This window comes from Gallinula chloropus (genome assembly GCF_964237585.1).
Source record: "Gallinula chloropus genome assembly, chromosome: 1".
NCBI lineage: Eukaryota > Metazoa > Chordata > Aves > Gruiformes > Rallidae > Gallinula > Gallinula chloropus.
In genome coordinates, this window is record NC_140085.1 from 200562197 (window position 1) to 200582702 (window position 20506).

General features: G+C 45.8%; 1 protein-coding gene across 2 annotated transcripts in view; it reads right to left on the bottom strand.

The window, feature by feature from the left end:
• MTMR2 (myotubularin related protein 2) overlaps positions 1-20506 on the bottom strand; it is a gene marked incomplete at both ends in the record, with an annotated part of 66302 nt that overhangs the window by 17784 nt on the left and 28012 nt on the right. For both annotated transcript variants that reach the window (XM_084279090.1, XM_084279089.1), the window contains 5 exons: positions 3101-3184; positions 3856-3957; positions 6017-6127; positions 6305-6399; positions 9579-9654. In XM_084279090.1, the coding sequence (XP_084135216.1) occupies positions 3101-3184; positions 3856-3957; positions 6017-6127; positions 6305-6399; positions 9579-9654 (468 nt within the window). The remainder of the gene's footprint in view (positions 1-3100; positions 3185-3855; positions 3958-6016; positions 6128-6304; positions 6400-9578; positions 9655-20506) is intronic.

Sequence of the window (20506 nt, forward strand, 5' to 3'; positions counted from 1 at the left end):
TCACAGCCCCTTGTAATATTTTCCAAATGCTCCCCACCTTGTTAAGGAAAATGAAAGCTTTAAGTTACTCCAAAGGCATCTCAAGGCCTTTTGGTTTCAACTGAGTCTTATTCACTTTGCAATTCTGTTTTATACTCTGCCAGCCCGCATGTAATAAAAATCAGGGAGCAATTTCAGTTTTAAATTTCATTTGTCACATGTGATTCCATTTACTGACTAAATCCCAAACCTCTCTGAGTTCCTTTTGTTCTCCGCAGGTTGTTTATTACTCCCCATAGCTTTATACAATAGCAGATTTCTAATAAGTTACATATTTCCATCCTTCCCAAGAATGCTAACAGAGAACTCAGGGGTTTACTGAATATCCTTCCTAATGGCTACAATCTCTATCGTATCAACATACTTCCATTAATCTGAAGAAAAAATAGGATAAAAAAATCGTGCCACACACAAACTTGCCATGTCTGCCAGTCTATCCCACTCTAAAAAGCTTTCCTGGATGCCTGGTAGTTGGCTTCTATTTTTGCTCCACTCCCCTCTCCCTGCATCCCAGCTCCCACAGGGAAATGTCCAACCTGGCCTAAGACATACGGCGTTAACGCCTGGCTGTACCGCTGGGCTGCTCATGCCCTAGGCCAGCTCTTCTCTAATAGTTTTTAAACCAATTCCAAAGGTCCTGTAGATAGAGCATACGTCCTGCTTTTCTATTTCTGATCACAACTCATACAGTCAGAGACAGGTAATCCCGTTATCTGATTTGATGATGCCAGTTTGGATTCACTGTTAAAGAATCCCTGCTGCCGTTGAGGACATAATCCTGATTTACTGTTGTATTTGTTATTGCTTTAACAGAACCTGGTTGGATTAAGAAAATTGGCCAAGACATTCGTGCAGATAAATTGAACATCCATAGTTATAAATGCTGAAATTAAATAAACAGACCGAAATACCTAAAAGTTTTGGAAGGGACATAAAGCTTCATACTACAGGATCTAAATCAACACTAATGGAAGGGATGAAATTCTCCTCCTGGCCAACATAAACATCTACTGTGGTACGGTTTGCCTCTTCTTCAGCAGCTGGTGCTGGTCACTTTTGGAGATAAACTACTGGAAGAGATGGATTGCGTGATCTGGAACGGGAACGACCGTGGCCCATCATGGAGGAAATTCAGATAGGCCTGATCCAAACCTACTGGGATTCATTTTTACAGTTCCTGATGTGAGCAAATGCCTGAGGGCCTCAGTATATAGACATCAGTTTGATTTCCTGACAGAAAAGCAGTCGGGCTAAGCTCTTCCCCGGTGCTCAACACTGATACAAAAGGAGGCCATGACAAGAGCAGCACACGCCGCAGCGACGGCTCGGTTGTGACACACTTTACACCCAACAGTGCTACCTCGTGCAAGCAGAAACAAAGACACCATGGCTCAGAGTCTCGTTCTCTTTACAGAAAGGCTGTGAAGAGCTTCAAATCCTACACATTTAAACCTATCTGTCCTTTCACCCCCAAATTTACGGTGCTGCCAATCACAGTATAAAACCTAACGCAGATAGAAAAGCTTGTACTCTACAAACAGACATGCCAGGATTAAGACACTGGAATAATTTCCCCTGAAATTCTCCAGGGTCACCCTTCCTTCTTTCCAGATATTGTAAGATGCCTTTTGTACTCTCCCTGCTTTCACTGAGGCTTGGCTAAGTGAATGCTGTGCTTTCCAATGGAGATCACTCTGATGGCACAGGCATTCTTTGGTCTTTACTCCAAAAGTTCTCAGTCCTGTAAAGAAGCATCTTTCCCACACAGCTTGGGCTGCAGATCCCCTTCTTTATAAACAGATCTTTCCTTAAAATAGCTACCAAGAAGGGGGGTAAAACCTAAACAAAGCAATAATCGCTGCATTATCTGGGCTTATTACTCAAAGTCAACCTTAGATACAGTGTGTGTTGTTGATTACAAATGATTTGAGGATTTTAGGTTGTGGTATCTCGTTGCAAACACAAGAGGTAAGATATGTCTCACTTTCAATTAGCAGCTTAGAAGCCAGTGATCTATCTTAGGCAGCTATTTTAGGAGGGAACAAATCACCCCCAACAGTGAAGCTCTCTCTCCCCATCTGTTAATGACAGGCCTAGATAACCAATTTGGAAGGCATGCCCAGCTTTTGGAAGACTAAAGCTCAGAAAATCAATCCTTTCCTTAGGTTTTAGATGTCAGGCATCAGATGAGCAACTAGGCTAGGACAGATGTCTTGTTTTGTTTTGCTTTATGAGAAAGACCCAAATAAATCTTTACATTACACGGCCAAATTACATGGTAAATTCCTTAATTTTACAAACAAACATTGATTTTATCCTGGCAGATCTGGATGAAACAAAAGTTTACGGTGTCCAGGGCAAAACTGTCACCAAACTGTGCTGTTTCCTCAACTTGAGGATTTTATGACAAGAGTGGTTTCATTACAAAACCTGAACTTCTCCCATCTTTTCCACCAGGGAGAACCAGGGAGTTTTTAATTGCAGAGTTCCTAATAGATGGCCTACTGCTTCATCATCCCTCACACCTTCGACCAGTCTACTCCAGACACACTATCACTGTCTGTTCCAAGCTACAGCTCATCACAACACTCTCTACAACACCCCTACATTGATTCCCCAAGAAAACAAAGGCATTCTACATTTAATTTCTCTTTTTCCTTCCAAGTTCCAGTTTGAGACATCTTAGAGAAAACTGGAAAGAATTAAAACCGATGCAAGTAAGAGCTGAGGTGGGAAACTCAGCAATGGGATGCCTACCTGCAAAGCACACCCTCCATTCTTCACTGTCAGCAGTGGCTGATGACTAAGCCATAGCAACAGTTCTTTCTGCCAAAGCCTAAAGTCAGGTCTCTGCAGCCTGAGTAATCCCCACCAGCGGATGCTACTATCACTAGAGCTGCACTGCTGCCATCAATCACTGCAGTGTGGAGAACAAGCCCTAGCCCAGCCTGCACCACATTTGTCAGCAGGATCATTCTCCACTCCATGTAATTATGTCCCTGCACAGAACCTCACTTCTGAAGAGCAGAGAGGATGAGGAAGGACACAGCACAATACCCACCTGCCTTCTGTACTCCCAGGCGGGGTCATACACCTTCCATCCATTTTCTGGGAAAACTTCTTTGTATTCAAATGCAAAAAGTGGCTGAAAGAAAGAAAATTTACCATTAAGAGACCACTCAGAGTCTATTTCCAGGGTGTTTGATATCTCAAATAGTAACTCAGGACTGGTCCTTCTTTTTTTTACCAGCTTTTCTTTAATAAATACCTCACTGTCACAGGTAATTGGTACAACAGTGTGATATCCTCTATACTCCCATCTTGCTTGTCTAACTACCCAGAATTTCATGGCAAAAAGGAGTCTATTACTAAAGACAGAAAGAAAAGATTACATAGGCAAGAACGCTCTTACACATCAAGACCTAGATCCTGTCAACCATTATTTGAAGCAACAATTGCAGCATCTTAACATGACAGAGCAGGTAAACTGCATTCCAGATTTGGGGCAGTGCAGTCACCATTAGCTGTGAACCTCTGATGGATATCACTGTGCTTTGGTTATATTCCCTCTGTTATGAGAATGCATCAAGTAAGACATTCTCCATGTATAAAGAAATCCAACCCCATGGTAGCAGAATTTTCCTGGTTCCTATACCATCTAAAGTCCTACAGAATTCCTTCTAAAACAGAGTTAAAAAGCTGTTTCTCCTCCTTCAAGAAAACATACCCTGTGTGAACACCGCGCAGACAGGACTGAACGTAACAGCTTACTACCACTCTGTGTCTTTTGGTGAAAGCTGAAAAGAAAATACTTACAAGATTATTTGAAACTGGGAAAGCATATTTCATTAGGTTCTCAAATATGGATCGTCTGGTTCTCCCTTCAGGCTTATGAGCAAAGCGCAAGTTTCGGATATCCTAGGGAACAAGAAGGAAATCAAATTGCAGATTTCTGACCTGCATCAAAATCCAAAGAAAATCCCAGCCAGCAATGAAAAGGGGGTCACATCATGATGCTCTTTCTAGTACTGATTTAATACCAGACACTGTTGTACTGCAACTCTGGGCTAGTTTTAGTGGTTGTCTGCAGCCTCCGGCAAGGCCAGCCACAACTGCAGAGGAGCAGTGCTTGCTCACACAGCGTCTTGCCTTCACATGAAGCTCTCAAGCTGCTGAAAGATCGGGGCAGAGCCCTGCTCAGTGAGAAGCTCTCTCTGATCAGCAGGACTTTGTGAGACAGATCTCCTAGCTCTTACTGGGCTCTTGCACACAGCTGTGCCAGAAGACAGCTGGAAGGGACTGCCTCGCCAAGTAGTTCCACGGAGCTACTGCACATCGGGAGCCCAAGTCCAACCAGTCTGGTGAGAAGCAACCAGTGCCACGTCCCTTTAAAGCTTCTGTCTCACAGAGGATCCAAGAGGATGTCTGGAAACTCCTCCACTTCACACAGTGGCACCGTTTCCACAAAGAGTGGTAACCCAGGACCTCCTTTCCATACTCATCTACAGAATCAAATTTGGAAACTAAATAAAGCATCTCTAAGATGCCAAGATTTGCCAGCCAAGCCCACAACTCAAACACTTGTAGTAAACAGTTTAAAAGCCACCAGCAGGAAATGAGCTATCAAGTTCAAGCATATGAAGATGGTACAGCAAGTCAGAGAACAAGATAAACAGCTCAAGATGTAGCTGTGTCACAAGACTGAGATCAGGTAATTGCTCTCAGACAGAGAACATTTCAGAATGTATAAGCTGTATCTGTACTGCTCTGTTGTCGCATTAAACTACTCAGCATATCCTGGGCCAAGCAGGCTGGTGTTTTATATATATGTATATACACACACATACATATAATGTGCTGTATAGGGCCAGGGTACTTATTGTATAGCTTATGGCTGGGTTTCCCACCCAGAGAAACAATGTAGTTCTCTCCAAACCTGCTCCTGTGTGCAAATTTGCATATAGGCAAAACAGCTGAAGACTACGAATCCAGATCAAAACTGGGAACAAATCAGCTTGCCAGCAGAAGCACCCTGAGGTTAGCCAGGAAGGATCACAACTGCATCAGGACAGGGGAGCAGCTGGATGATTCGGTATCGATTATATCAGCTGCTCTTGACCCAGCGCACCCACAGCCTGAGAGCCTGCTTAGCTTCTTAGTGCCTCAAAATCATAGCAGCGATGGGACTTGTTTCCATTCCTCCATCCCAAGTGGGATCTGCTGTGGGATTCTCCCCCCCTTCAGTCTTGAGGGGGCTCTGACAAGAGCTCTAAGCTGCCCAAGACCTATAAGGTCCAGAATCCAGCTCTGCCCACCCAGCTGTCGAGGGAAGCAAAGGGGCCATGCCCTGGGGAACAGCAGAGGTATGAATTTAGGACTGGAAATGGGGTTTTATCTATTCTCTGGGTCTGCAGCGAGTAGACACAAGGAGGTGAACTGTTAATTTTTATTTAAGTTTGCATTTCCAGTGATTCCAAGGGCTCCTGAGAGGCCCATGCAAAATATGTACTGCCTTGGGAGATGAAAGAACAGTCTTGAGGAGGACTGAAGACATCTTGTCAGTCCCTCACCACAAAGCACAGCAGCAGGTAGAGACAAGCTAATGATTTAGGGGGAAACATGCACCCTTCTCGCTCTTGAAACTCGAGGTAGTGAAAGGCATCCCATACTCCACAGCGACCGGAGTTTTCCTGGGTAGTCTGCTGGGCAACCCTGAGAACCACAGTAACAGGATGCAGGCCTAGATTTCCAGTAGGAAGAGAAGACCTTTCTTAGTGCCAAGCCTGAACAAGGGTTTGGATCTCACCTTGACTCAGTGGGGCTGGAGAATCCTGAAAATTACTTTTAAAGTCAGATAGGTTTTGAAGTGCATGAAGTCATACTGACTGAAACATTTGCAGAGCTTCCTACAGTACCACATAGAAAACCTTTTAAAACATTTCTTCCCCTTCCCCTACTTCAAAATACAGACATTTACCTTGCATACAATCTCCAGCCCGTATGAATTCTCACCGCGACTGGAAGCTCCTCCAATTTTCTCCACTCTGTTGATTACACCTAAAGATGCATCTAGGACAAAAGGAGGGTCCTGTAGACAGTTGAAATTTGTGAGTTTAAAAAGGGGAGGGGGAAAACCCCCCAGCTCCTGCTCCTTTATGCCTATATGCCCAAACACATAGCTATGATTTACACAGAATTACTCTCAAAGAACACCTAGGTTTAAAGACTGAGTAGCCAACAAGAGCAGATGGTTTCAAAAGCTTACCCGTTCCATGCTTTTAAAATACAGCCTATAATTGGTAACAGTAAGGGTTCCTCTGATTGCTCCAGTGAAGGGGCAGATGTAAGTAACATCCTTAGCTTTAAGAAAGGGAAAAAAAAAAGTTGTTAATTTCATGGTTAATTTACAGGAGAAAAATTAACAGCAACAATATCTGGGGGCTCTACTTTTCAGATCACAAAGTGAAAAACTTAATCTGAGGTTCTAGCCTACAGCTAACGTGCAAGTTTTAGTTCTGTGGAAAAGGTAAGAGTTTGATTATAAACCAAACTACAGGCCAATACCACCACCTGAATTCCTCCAGCTGCACAGAACTGCTGCCCCTGTAAAAAAGGCAGAATTCAGCTGCAAACTGTTCACTCTCACTGAGCAATCAGTGCACTGCCAGCAGCTGGGAACACCACGCACAAGAAGAGAAGGTGATTCCTGCCTGGATGCATACAATGGAAGCTGACAGCAATTTGCATAAAAGCTAAAGATTGACAGTGAGCTGCTTTGTGCCACCAAAGACAGAACACAGTTCTGCATGTGGCTTTTAGGATGCTTGGGTCCTTCTGCACACCCCTGCGCAGTCAGCCCCAGGATGAAGGCCCTCATGCTAAAAGCCAGTGGAGCTACAGCGATTTCCAGCAGCCAGGAATCTGTACAGCACCCAACCACTAGTGATTTTAAGGCTGAAGTCGGTGATCAAGTTACTCTGCAACAATTCAATTATTCTTGAGCCTGAGTGATGGTGACTTAAACCAGTCCCCTTCTTAAAAGGCCTCAAACGTTTCTCACTTGTTCCAGCAAAAGGCAAGAGGTGCTGCTGGCTTTCCACAGCAAACACCTCCCCTAACTGCCCTTCTGGTTTATATCAATTAAAAATGGGAATGTTTAAGTCATTCCCTCTCCCTTCCACCACCCAGCAGACCCATCACATTTTCTGCCACTGAAGCAGTGCGCTGGCTGGGCCACGGCAATGGTTTACGTGATCACCATCAAGTACTGAGATCTTCTGAGAAGGAGACCCACTGGCCAGAACTGGCAGATCCAGGAAAAAAACCCCTGGACCACTGTAGTAACCTAAAGCCTCCAAACCCTAGGGAATCCGTTCTGCAAGGTTCTGTGTGAAGTCAGGAGGGCAACGCGCCTCCCAGACAGGTGACAGCCACCACACACAAGAGGTGTAAGGATACTGGGGTGCAAGTAACGGGACCTCAATTTCTTCCACCTTTATCCCATAAGATTTAGCCTGGAGGGAGGAAGAGAGACTGCCTTGCTCCAGGACACTGACAACTGATGTAACTAAATCATCCTCACATCAGCTCTGCCTCTGCATAGTCTCCACTGACTCTCAGGACCTGGATATGGAGAAGGATCCTTAAAAAAACAGGAGTGAGTAATTCAGAGAAAAATACACAGCACAGAATCTTTGGTTAAAAATAAATTTAAAAGATATATAGTCATTATTTATTTTAATGTACATGCAGTTGTTGGAAGGGCCATTAAACACAAAATGCTTCTAGCCAGTTCTAATTAAACCAAGTGTTTCATTATTAGCCAATTATTAAACACTTATTTTCAACAACTAGTTTGACAGAGGTTGGAAAGCAGACTCATGAAGCATAATGAAGGTGAGGGCAGCCTGCCTGGTTTTTCCACTACAATTCCCATTATTCAAAATGTAACTTCAAAATGTTTTCTTAAAAGAATTTTTTTTTTAAATGTATTAATAAAGAGAAGTGTGTGTTTACATCTGAAAATGAACAGGATGTCTGGGTAAAGAGGAAAGGTGCTAGAAATACATCTTCCAGGTAAGGAATCTCTGGCCCCATCTCAAAGTCTGGCCTTCACAGCTTGTAAGGCACATCCCCGTTCACAGTTACCCTTGATTAGCTTGGTTTCCTAGGGAAGCAACTGTACGTAACTGCACTGCGCGTGTCCACGCGTACCTACGCGGGCGGCTCGTCTGACTGTAACCCCACGCGGCCGTATGATCTCAGCAGTGTCTATCTGATAAACAGGGATCTCCACAGCACTAAGATCCTTCTTTGTGTGTGAGAACAGATGTATGAGAGAGGCCACAGTAGTGCTGCTACCAAGGGAAAGTCGAGTAAGCTGAGCTTTTGGTAGATAGAAGAGAATCCATATGGCAGAAAGATACTTGAAGCAGGATTTATTAATTCTCTCCCTTATGGAATTCCTCTCTTTTACAGGGACAATTCTGAACCACATCAGCTGAAACAATTTTTCTTCCCCTCACGTAAAACACAAAGAGAATTACATTTGCCTTTCTTGGCACTTTTAATAGGAAACAATCAATGCTGATGAATAACAAAGGTTTCCTTTTTGCTACCTTGAACTTCTTGCTGAACCAGGCACCTGCTGTCTGGCTTTCTCTGAAAGTCTCTCTCTGGTGGCTCACGGCATCATTTGCCAAGAGACAAAACACTGGTAACTCTGATCTCTTAAATCATTCCCCAGGAACCCTTCAGAATACACTCTTGCTGTCAGAGCGAGCTGTGCCTGTGGAGTGAGTTACAGCAGTCTGTGGTGCGTGGTTGGAGTACGAGCTCAGAGTCCTCAGGAAAGGAGAAAAGGATTGAGGTGGGAATTTTTTTTGTTGGTTAGTTTGGTGTTAGCTGTCTTTTGTTGTTAGGTGGGGGTTTTTGGTAGGGTATTAGGTTTTGTTTAGGACTGAAGGTGCTTTCTTCTGTATCGTTTTAAAGAGGAAGGCAGCATGTTAAACTAGCAAAGGCAAAATCTCCCACAGGCAATAACCGAGAGGCTTACTGAGCCTCCCAGACTAAAGCACGTGAGCAAAGCCAGCACATGCCAGAAGGTCAGGATGGAAAAAGAAAAAACAGAGGGAAAAAAGACCCATCCCCAATATCACAGCAAGTTCTCTGCAGCAGCACTGTATCCTCTCCTGCAACTCGTGACAGAAATTCGACACACAATTGTGCTGCCTCAGCCTGCAAAGTTACCCTGTGGCAAGTGCAATGTTAAACTGTTGATCCATGAGTCCTCAGGAAGCAGCAAATGCAAAGCTGCCCAACCCCTCTCAACACTCATGCTGAGGTATGTTGAATTTCCTTGTATTTGCTAAGCCCAGACATACAGTTCCCTTGTGCAATAACTTGATTAACGAAACCACCTGATCATGGCTCTCAAAATGTCAGCAATTCGCTGCTCTTGGTCGATAACTGCCCAGGTATTTTGCTCTATGGATAATGCATCTGGTTAACAAACAATATGGAATTTCCTCTTCACATACCCATGTCTTTAATGGTTTCTCCTGGCAGCAAAGGTGGCTCTTCCATTTCAGCCAATTTATTGGTCTCCCTCAGGACCTAAGCAAAAAAAGAGAGGTAGAAAAAGAAATTAATCATGTGTCCATAAACCAAGAAGTTTATACTTACCTGGAAAGGGTCAACAATATCAAGGACAACAAATATTCAGAGATCTGGAGGTAGTGCCTAACATCTCAACCTTTGAAAGGTCAACACAAAGCCTGGGAGAGACCTCTGTGCAGTCCTCTAGCGTAGCACCGGGCTGAGTAGAAGTGTTTAAAGCAAGAGTGTCTGCAATGAGGAGGCTGTGCAAAGCAGGCCGTGTGCTTCCCAGGTAGTGGCTTTTCATGCTCCAACCGTCTCCTCCCCAGCCCATCATCACAAGTCAAACGTTCTCTCAGAACCAAAAGGATCAGAACATACGGACCCAAAAGGATCAGCTCCTTTCTCAGTTGAAGTGATCGACTATTACCCTGACGGTATCAGCTGTTAAGCAGAGAAATTTCTAGTTTACACTGAGGAAAGCTAAAAATTTGACACCTTGTGTCACCACTGTCGTCAAGTGAGTGTCCAACGACCGCAAAGATTTGGCTCAGTAGTAGTGACTCATTACGAGGGCTTTGATGGGCATGTACAGGAGGCACAGTTTTGATTTTACCTTTTTGTGCCAAATGGCCCCTCCTCCACTGCCCCGTGGGTTAAAGTTATACCACAGGGCATTACTTTACACAGATACCATTGATTTACACAAGGCTTTTCACAGGAACAGCTGCTGCCGCGAGCAGACAGACATCCTAGGAAAGCCCAGCTTTAACTCTTAAAGCACATCCTGAGGGCTAAACCTACGGTAGGAACTTGAGGAGAAGAGCGTATGTAATCGACCAAGATTAAAGCTAAGTCTGTATGGCCAAATGCAGGCAGATTTCATCACATTGCCCACGCCTTGAACTGGCCAAAACGATCACAACACAGCAACACACCCATTGCTTGACCTGGTAACACAAGAAGCAGGTTAAGTTAGACTCTGTCTCACGCTGAAGCCACCACAAGGCTTTGGGTTTAAAGTTGGCGTGCATCCCACCTCATGGAGGCAGGTAGAGTGCAGACTCGCCCCAAAATGCTTTATCTTAACATGAGGAAAGAGAGAGAATTGTTTTAATTTGGTATCAGGAAATCCCTGCAAAGAAAATTCAAAGGAATGGCCTAAAGTAGCACTCTAGAACCTGACACGTCTGCGGGAAACTTTCATGTAGGATCACGCCAGAGGGAGAGCCTCAGGGAAGAAAAATTCTATCAGCTATGCAAAAAAATGAAAAGAAACCCCAAGGAAAGCTCGTGCCACAATAAAAGCACGTTCCAGCATTTTCACACAGTGGATTGATGTATAGATGAAAAGATTAACAAGATCAAAGCCTGCTTGAGAACAAGATGTACATTTGAAAAAACGCATTCAAAAGACTCTTAGAAAAATAAAATAGTAAAAGCAAGCATAGTCCTGGCTTCCTAGCAGGAACCTCACAACTGCACCCACTTAGGCCATCTCTTACTGGGAAGGCTGCTGGGGTAGCTGGACTGGGGTCTACAGGATGGGTAAAGGGTGGTCTATACTACGGAGCAGCACTGATGAGGAAAGCTTCTCCTCCCCCACGTCTACAGTACCAGTAAAAACAAGGTTCTGCTGGTATAACTCGCAGAAGTCTATGCCGAGGACTTCTTGTCAGCACAGCTGTGTTGGCCAAAGATCACACACCCCATCAAAGCCCTGGCTGATGGCTTTCCCGACATAACCCTGTGATGTAGACCCGCTCTCAACTCCTTTGTGCCGTTTTCTGCGCTTGAGTAACAGCCTTGAAATTAGCAGGGTAACATCTGGATTGTGCCAAATGAGAGGGAGGCTTCTGGCTAATTAGTCCGTAACCGGTGGTCATCTTTGTGGCCTTTTGTCTTGGAAGGACATTAATAAAAATACACTCTGCGTTCAGGACACGATCATAAGTTCTTTGAGAAGGTCTGTACCCAGAGCGGGCAGCAGCTGCTGCAGGGATCACTTCTGGCAGCAGCTGGTCCCACGGCTCTCCTGCCGATGTCAGCAGGAGCACCTCCAGCGGTAAACATTTGGGGGACTGGGCTGTATCTTATGCCAAAACAAATAGGAGGCAAGATACATTGAAAGGATGGACAAGGTATGACAAACAGCTGCCATGATCACCAGGTGGGCAGTGCTGAGGTGGCTTTAAACACCGTGCTGCAGGCGGGGGAGAAGAGGGGAAGAGGCAAGCGGTACAAAAGACAAAGACCTCTGTGTCAACACCATTCCACTACGAACAAGGTTGAGTGTTTTTTCGGTTTAAAAGCTGTCTCTCCCAAGGCTCATAAAACCCATCTGCTCACACACACTCTTTGAAATGTGGAGTCCCCAGGGTAAGAGGAGACTAGTGATTCAAACCTGTGCTTGCTTCAGCACAGGGCAGCGGATGGATGGCCTCCTGGAAGCACAACACTCCAAGGTCAACAGCTTCTGCCCCATCACCTCCCTGTCCCCCTTCATTGGGTTTTTTTTCCCTCCTTTATTGGCAAAGTTCAGGATAAAACTAATTTACTCCATCCCCCAACTGACCTCAGCCACACAACCCGACCTACCTCAGGTCATGCAGCACCACTGGTCTTCATTAAGATTTCAAAGCTGGCACATCACCCCTGGATAAGTCAGCGCTTCCCAAGAGACTGAGACAGACATGGCCAGAAAGCCCAGGACAAACACTTCTTTGGTGTGTTGGTCTTGGCAGCACCTGCCCAGCTCTAGACCTTGAAAGAGCTCCCAGTTGGAACACGAATACCTGAAACCCATCCTGGTAGAAACGGAGAACTGACTGCTAGGCATTTTCCTGAAATCCACTTCCCTCGATGGCTCCTTAAAGTTGATTTGGGGAAAGGCAATCTGTGTGCAGCTGACAGGGCAGGCAGCAGGCACAGGAGAAGACATCTGGAGCAGCACTGAAGGGCGTGGGGTGGCAGGAGGGAAGAAAAGTGGGTGGATGAAAAGAGGAGTTTTGGAAACATTGAGAAGAATGGAACTGGACAATGCATGTGGAGCTCTGGGAGGATGCTCACTGCCCCTATATGAGTAAAGAGAGGACATGAAAGGCTCCTCCACCTTCCTATCATCCTCCCCGACCTCCCCAAATTAAAAAAAAAGCTCATTAAACTGGCAGAAAATTCTTTTTTTATACATTAGCCTATTTTCAACACTCTAAAAATAACACTCGTGAACCCAAATTTAGCCCTCTGCAAATCCTGCAAAACAACACTCAGAGCTCCAGTGAGGCAAGGACGTGAGCAGGGGAGTCAGGGACACGACTGCAGCAGCTGGGCAGCAGGAGTGACGCTGGCTGCTGACGCAGTAACGCCGTGGAGGCAGGTATGGCATGCATCTAACTGCAGTGTCTCACCTCTGCCTGCCTCAGGCTCTTCAGCTGTTCAGTAGGAGCAAAACCAAAGACAGCTTTGAGATCTGCAATGAAAATCTTGAGAAGAGGAGCCTGAGGGGACCTTACAACTACCTGAAAGGAGGTTGTAGAGAGGTGGGCGATGGTCTCCTCAGCCAGGTGACAGGAGATAGGACAAGGGGAAATGGCACAAAGCTGCTCCAGGGCAGGTTCACATTAGATGTTAGGAGAAAGTTCTTCACTGAAAGAGTTGTCAGGGCCTGGAACATGATGCCCAGGGAGGGGGTTGAGTCACCATCCCTGCATGTGTTTAAAAGATGGGTAGTACTTAGGGATACGGTTTAGCATAGGACAGGAACGGTTGGACTCGATGATCTTAAAGGTCTTTTCCAACCTTGTGATTCTGTGTGAAGGCTGCAGCCAGAGCTGGGCAGCGTCAGTGTTACTTTGGAATAGGACCATGTTGACAGAGAGTCACACACTGGCTGTATCTGTCACAAATATCACTATGACATTTGCTGTAGGAAACAAATGCAAGCACCAAAACCCAGCAGACTACTCTGCTTTGCCTCTATGCCAAACAAGGTCTTCATTATCTCTGCCCCACAAAAAATGTTACACTTGGTAACTGAACCTCTGGGGGAGTGAAGAGTTCAGTTACACACCAGAATAACCTTTATTTCTGTCGTCTTTTCCCTAGTAACATAATTTGCCCATTCCACCCTCAGCAGCTCTCCCTCTAGATAAAACAGCTCCCTGGGATGCTGAGCACAGCAGTACCTCAGCACCTAAAACCAAGCTCATAGAGGGTGTGAGGACTCGATGCCACCACCTACCTTTGTTCTCTGCTCAAACAGCCACTTGGCAGAACAAACCCACACTTGCTACATTTAACAGCCGCTTTTCTTACTCCAGGATCCCACCTTGTGTTAGCTCCAGCCCACCTACCCGTGCCTGAAGGTGCAGAGCTCTCTCATGTCCTCCCACCCACAGCACCCAAGGCAGGAAAACCCCGATGCTGTATTGTTGACACAACTTCCACATCTCTGCAACAAAGAGATCACCTCTTCTGCTCACACATCTGGGGTCAGGGAAAGAGGTTTCCATCCTGCTACAAAGGTAGGACTGCTCCCTGCCTCATCCCCTAGCTCTCCATCCTGCGACTCAGGATACCACTGTTCTGCCAAGCCTCTCCAACCAGGAGTTCACACTGCTGCCCGACACAGCAGCCTGCACACTGCTCCCAAAATTGCTCTCCTGACTGATGTCCCTGCACGACTTCTGCAGGCAGCTCATCCAGAGCAGCTACAGTCAGTTCTGGGTGGTAGAGACACAGGCTGTGCTGGGACTCGAACTGCAGGGTCTCGGAGGTCTGCGCATCACTGAACGCTGCTCCAGAAGGACCCGAGCACACAAAACTCTTAATTCAGGGGCTGCTCTTGCCTGTGAAGAAAGCAGTAGGTATGTTTTCCTCTTGCACAGCCCGAGGAGCCTCATTTGCCTACCAGCAGAGCTGCACAGCCAGGATGGGAAGACACGTCCTGCGGTGGCTGAGACCGAGCCAGGATTGCTTCCTCCCACCCAACCTGCCAGTGCTGTAATCGCTCCTGTTTCTAGTTCAGTCACGATGCCTGGGTTTGCTTCACGGCTTTTTAATGGGTGTTTTTCCATAACCTGGATAGTTTTGCCAGGACTGGTTCAGGGTGTCACTACAGGAGTGTTTAGATGGTGTGTAAACCCAGGGGAAGGGAGGCAGGGAGGGAGAGCAGCCAGGAATGATTAGGGACACTGCTTTTATCCCTGGACACTGATGTCTGCAGGACAAGCCTCCAGCTAACAAAGATGTGAAGAGTGAATCTGAGGCACCCCGGCCACTTTATAGTTACTCACTTCCACTTTCTCCTGTAACTTGAAGGAACGCTACAGGTCTGTGTTGCTGCTTTTCCAAGCCCACAGAGATCCCCCTACCCCGAACCACAATCAAAATGAACAGAAAGACTCATTTTGGTTTAGACAAAATTAAAAGGTACCCTTTTTTTGTGATATTTTTTTTCCCCCTCTCCCTCCTGAGTTACTCTCTCCTTGGTAACCTCCTACACACTCCAAATTGCTTTGCACATTTTGGAACAGGTCTTTTCATGCAGAAAGCTGCAGCGCTGCTGCGACGTGTCTGACCCGACGTCGTGACCACCTCGCTCACGCGTTATTCCTTTCCCCAAACCCACGCCTGCCCCACCTATTGTAAAGACCAGCTCTCCAGGCCCAGGGCTGCTTTTGCTGCAGCTACATGCAGCCCTGTTCTGTCTGCTACAGCAGGAAGCTGGTTTTGTAACCAGTCCCTTGACACAAACGTACATAACCTGTCTGTACAGACATGTTACACACACAACACCCCTCTGCACCTCTGAACTCATGAGTCTGGCGTGTCCATCCTCCCCTGAGCGTGCACTGGTCAGCAGTGACAGATGGGACATACACTGCAGGGACAAGACCATGTGCACGGATCACATGGGTGTGCAGGAATGCACACACACAGTTAGTAGATTTATAAAAACACACAGCTTTTCAGGGTATGGGTGAAATATGGACATGAAATTCAACAGCCAGGTGAAAAGGTTTGTCTCCTACAGGAAATTATCCACCTAATACTGCACATTTTAACAGACTGCTTGCAGGTAACGTATCTAAACTGTCCTCGCCCCTTGGCCTTCTTTTTTTAAAAAATGTCTTTCTCCCAAGGACTTGCACATGATTAAATGCTCTCCTGAACTAGCACCCTTGCCCCTCCGCAGGCAGGGCACTCAGTAAACTGCAGGAAAGTCCATTTAACCTAAACCTGGAGATCCACGTCAGGGCTGGTCGCCCCAGGCGCTCCGTTCTCTCCAAGCACAAGATCTAGCCTGGGAGATGGACCTTTAGGACAAGTGACTTTCTTCCCACCGTGGGCTGAGAACTAGGGGAAGTGACTCTGGTGCAGATCTCTGGTGCTTCGCTACAGCCAGTGCAGCTGCGCCCAGGCGCCTGGACAGCCCAATCCAACTGAGCAGTCACAGTCTGTATGTTGCAGAGAGGTCCAAATTTACGCTGTGCAGAGAGGCAGCTGGAGATGAGTCAGGCCAGATCCAAAAACTGCTTGAACTTCATTGAAACAGGTGTTATGGGTTTGCATGGCAAGGTTTTGGCTGCAGGTGGCTTCTGTGAGAAGCTGCCAGAAGCTTCCCCCATGTCTGACAGAGCCAATACCAGTGGGTTCCAAGAACAGCTGCTGACCAAGGCTGAGCCCATCAGTGACTGTGGTAGCAGCTCTGGGTTAACAGAGTTAAGGGGGAAAAAACAGCGACAGAGGTGAGTGAGATGATGTAGTAAACTCTGCAGACACCAAGGTCAGTGAAGGAGGAAAGAGAGGAGGTGCTCCAGGCACCAGAGCAGACATTTCCCTGCAGCCCCTGGAAAAGACCACAGTGAGGAAGGCTATCCCCTGCAGCCCATGGAAGGGGATAGAGATCCACCCTCCTCACCTGGATGATGGAGGAGCAGAGATCCACCTGCAGCCCATGGAGAGACCCCATGCTGGAGCAGGTGAAGACACCTGAAGAAAGCTGTGACCCCATGGGAAGCCCACACTGGAGCAGGACCTACAGCCCGTGAAGAGCCCATAGTGGATCAGGTTTGCTGGCAGTACTCATGGCCCCCCGGGGGACCCCACACTGGAGCAGTCTGTTTCAGAAGGTTTGCACCTCGTGGAAAGGACACACACTGGAGCAGTTGGTGAAGAACTGCAGTCTGTGGGTAAAGCTCATGTTGGCGAAGTTCATGGGAGGGACCCCAGGCTGGAGCAGGGACAGAGTGTGAGGAGTCCTCCCCCTGAGGAGGTAGGAGCAGCAGAGACAACGTGTGAGGAACTGACCCTAACCCCCATTCCCCATCCCCCTGTGCTGCTGGGGGGAGGAGGGACAGAAATGGAGAGTGAAGTTGAGCCTGGGAAGAAGGGAGGGGTGGAGGGAGGTGTTTTAAGATTTGGGGTTTATTTCTCATTACTCAACTCTGTTTTGCCTGGTAACAAATTAGATTATTTTTTTCTAAGTTGAGTCTGTTTTTCCCAAGAGGGGAACTGGTGAAGGATCTCTTCCTGTCTTTATCTGGACCCATGAACCTTTTGTTACATCTTCTCTCCCCTGCCCAGCTGAGGAGGGCAGGGATAGAGTGGCTTTAGGGGGTACCTGGTCTCCAGGCTGGGCGAACCCACCACAACAGGCACAACTCCAAAGCTTGTGGAATAGGTCTTATTAGCTGAGTTAACCAAAGGCAGCGTTTGGGTCAGAGATGGCTGCTTTCTGCTGCTCCAGAGAACCACATGAGGGATGTCAGCCCTTCTGCAGAGGCTTAGCACAATTACTTGGTGGTTGTTTTTTATTTTCTTTGTAGACCAAGAACAAAGCATATACACTTACATAACTGATGTTTTTCTCCTTTCACATGCCTTTTGGTGGGCTCAGACCACATTCACCTATTCCTCCCCTGAACTGTCCTCCCACTCCATCCCTTTCCTTTTTCATGGCTGCTGTTATAAAAGTCAATCAACAAAGGACAGTGCTGCTATGGCAGGTATATCAAGACTTATCATTACCTCAAAGATGGTGTAAAAACCTCTGAAACAGAGTAGATAGCAAGCTCTTTCCACTTAACTAAAGGGAAAAAATGCAGAGAGGTCTAATTCTGTCCAGCTGACGTTGACAGAAACTGCAGAACTGACACAAACATGAGCAGAATCAAGACCCATGTGCTTATCTGGGGTAATTTTCCATAGGTGCATTGGTTTCTTTTCTAAATAAAAATCTGAAGATTTCTTACAAAAAGGGCACATTGTTTTCCTAGCATTTTACTGCTTAGATGCTTCAGTCTTCTCAGCAATCAATTCTAAGGACCAGAAACAGTAGCCATGCTCACCAGACAAATCCTGCTGCGGGCTGCAAACGCTGTGCTTGAACACTACATTTTTCAGCTGCCATTTATAGCTATATCAAGGGTACTCTGAGAAGATTTATGCACTATGCATCCTACTGGAAATGTTAATAAAACATAAATCAAGCAAGTAAATGGACTTTGTTGATTTTTTTTTAATCAATTAAGAATACTACAGCAGAATGACTACAGGAAACAACAGCAGTGTCTCTGCATGACTGAGGCATGGGTACTTTTCTTGAGGATTACGACCAGATGGGTTCAAAAACTATGTTAGAGACGTTCAGGCCAGCAAGAATATTAATTGCAGGGAAATACTTTAAGTCATGTTCTTTTGGGATATTGGAAGTCCAGAGGAGGAAAGACAAAACACCATGGACACACAGATTGTTTCAGAATAGTACACAGAGAATCAAATATACCATCCAAAGACCACACCAAGCCCATTCAGCTCAGAGAGAGCACTCAGCCAGAGAAGGCTTCCTATCCTGGTTAAAAAAAACAACACAAGAGGCATTTAAGTCATCAGTAAAATGTTCTGATTACAGACCATCTCTTACATCTATGTCCCTGCCCATGGCAGGGTATTGAAACTAGATGATCTCTGAGGTCCCTTCCAACCCAAACCAGTCCATGATTCTACGATTCTACACTTCTCTAGAGACAACAACCACATACAACAGCCCTGAACTATGCTTTCCTACTCTCAAAAAACCACTGACAACTAAAAAATCTAAATCACAAACTGTGATCTCTACCTATGGTGTATATTTTGAGAAAGTATAAAAAGGCTTGAGAAATCACTTGCTTACTTACCACCGTCTTGAAAAAAATCTTTACAAAGAAGCTGATGATTAGTGTATTAAAGAAAAAACCCCTAAAAACCCCCAACCAGTCAGCAGGGCAATATACAGGCAGTCCTTTGGAGGAGGAAGTAGCCACCATGCAGGGTTTTGCTGGGTCTTTCTGCTTTGCTTTTTCCACGATGTACTTCTCCACTCAGACCTGAGTGTCCAGCGATGAAGAACAGCCTCTCTGGGCTGGTGAGTCTCCTGGGCCCTCGCTGCACAAGCACAAGGCAAGGCTTAGAAGCTCAAAGGAACACATTGTCGAGGGCCACTCGCTCAGCCACGGCTGGCTTGTCTCTTCAAGTTTGTATGGCTTGGTGCCTCAAGACAATTCTCTCATTAGGCTCTGACAGAAAGTCGTCATTGACTCAATGCAGCAACGCTCCCTGGCACAGAAGGTTGCAGATATTATCTATTCAGACAAGTCCAACATTTTTTAATACAGAACCTTCCTCAGTGCCAAGGGTTCCACATGCATCACAAACGACAACAGCTCCGTTCTCTACTGGCCACTCGAAAACTCTGTAAAGCCTGACTCTATCCTGTCTTTATTTTCACAGTATTTTGTTTAGCACACAACTTGCATGGGGAAACAGATTAAAATTTTCAAAAAAGCATTAAACTAGTTCAGTAAAGTTCCTATCAACAGTCTTAGGTAACAAAAAACACCCTGGCCAAAGAGTTATACATACTACCAACAACATTCTCAGAGAGGTGTCTCTGTTACTGAGAATTTCACTTTGGAGTTTAGTGATATGACAGATGAGGATTCAAGATACAAGTAATTACACTGAGTAAACAATCCCAGAGAGAGGGACAAAGCTGTTCCATTCAGTGCAAAAACATCTATAGGAAAAAAAAAATCAAATTCTGGCAGGTACTGCACGCAGTCACAAATCTACACGCTCCTAAATACCATGCTTGTTCATTCCTGCCTGATTTGTGTTTCAATCTACAAAACTATAACTGGAGGGAGTAGGGGGGGAAGGAAGGGGAGAAAAGAGTCACCTCTTACCCAGTTGTAGTCAGCAAAAGGAGAATTCTTGCACTTCGTAGCTAGGAGAAGTAAGGCAGTCAATTAGGAAGAGATGAAAATATTTTTGAGGAACATCTGAAGGCCATTTGCTTATTCTCCTTAGTTTTCCATTCCTAATAGATGGCAATCATAAATGCTTCCAGAGATTTCCTTCACTGTGCATTACTTCATATTCAAACATTCAGGTACCCCTACATAAGAAAAATCAGCAGCGCTTGCTGTCTTTGCTCTCTTCGAAGTAGATGAGCACTTAGGGAGTATTATTGCCATGCAAAGGAGACAGAAAACTGACTGCATATGCCTTTTCTCCCCATCTAATTTGCATGAAATCAATATTTGCAACCCAGACGTTGGCTACTCAGGGTTTCTGTTTCCTTGAAGGGGGAGGCGCAGAAAAGGACTCTCTGGAGAGGTGCGGGGACCGGACCAAGATTTTCCATCTCTCAGGACAGCTCAAAGAAAAGGACTGTAATTTTCATGAAATATCTAACACTTACAATACTGGAAACTGGAGTCCTAGAAAAACATGGCAGTGGCTAAATTCCAGTCACTCATGGGGCTGCCCTGGAATGACCATGGTTTTGGACAAGAGCATCATTCATTCTCCAGAACCAGCCCTT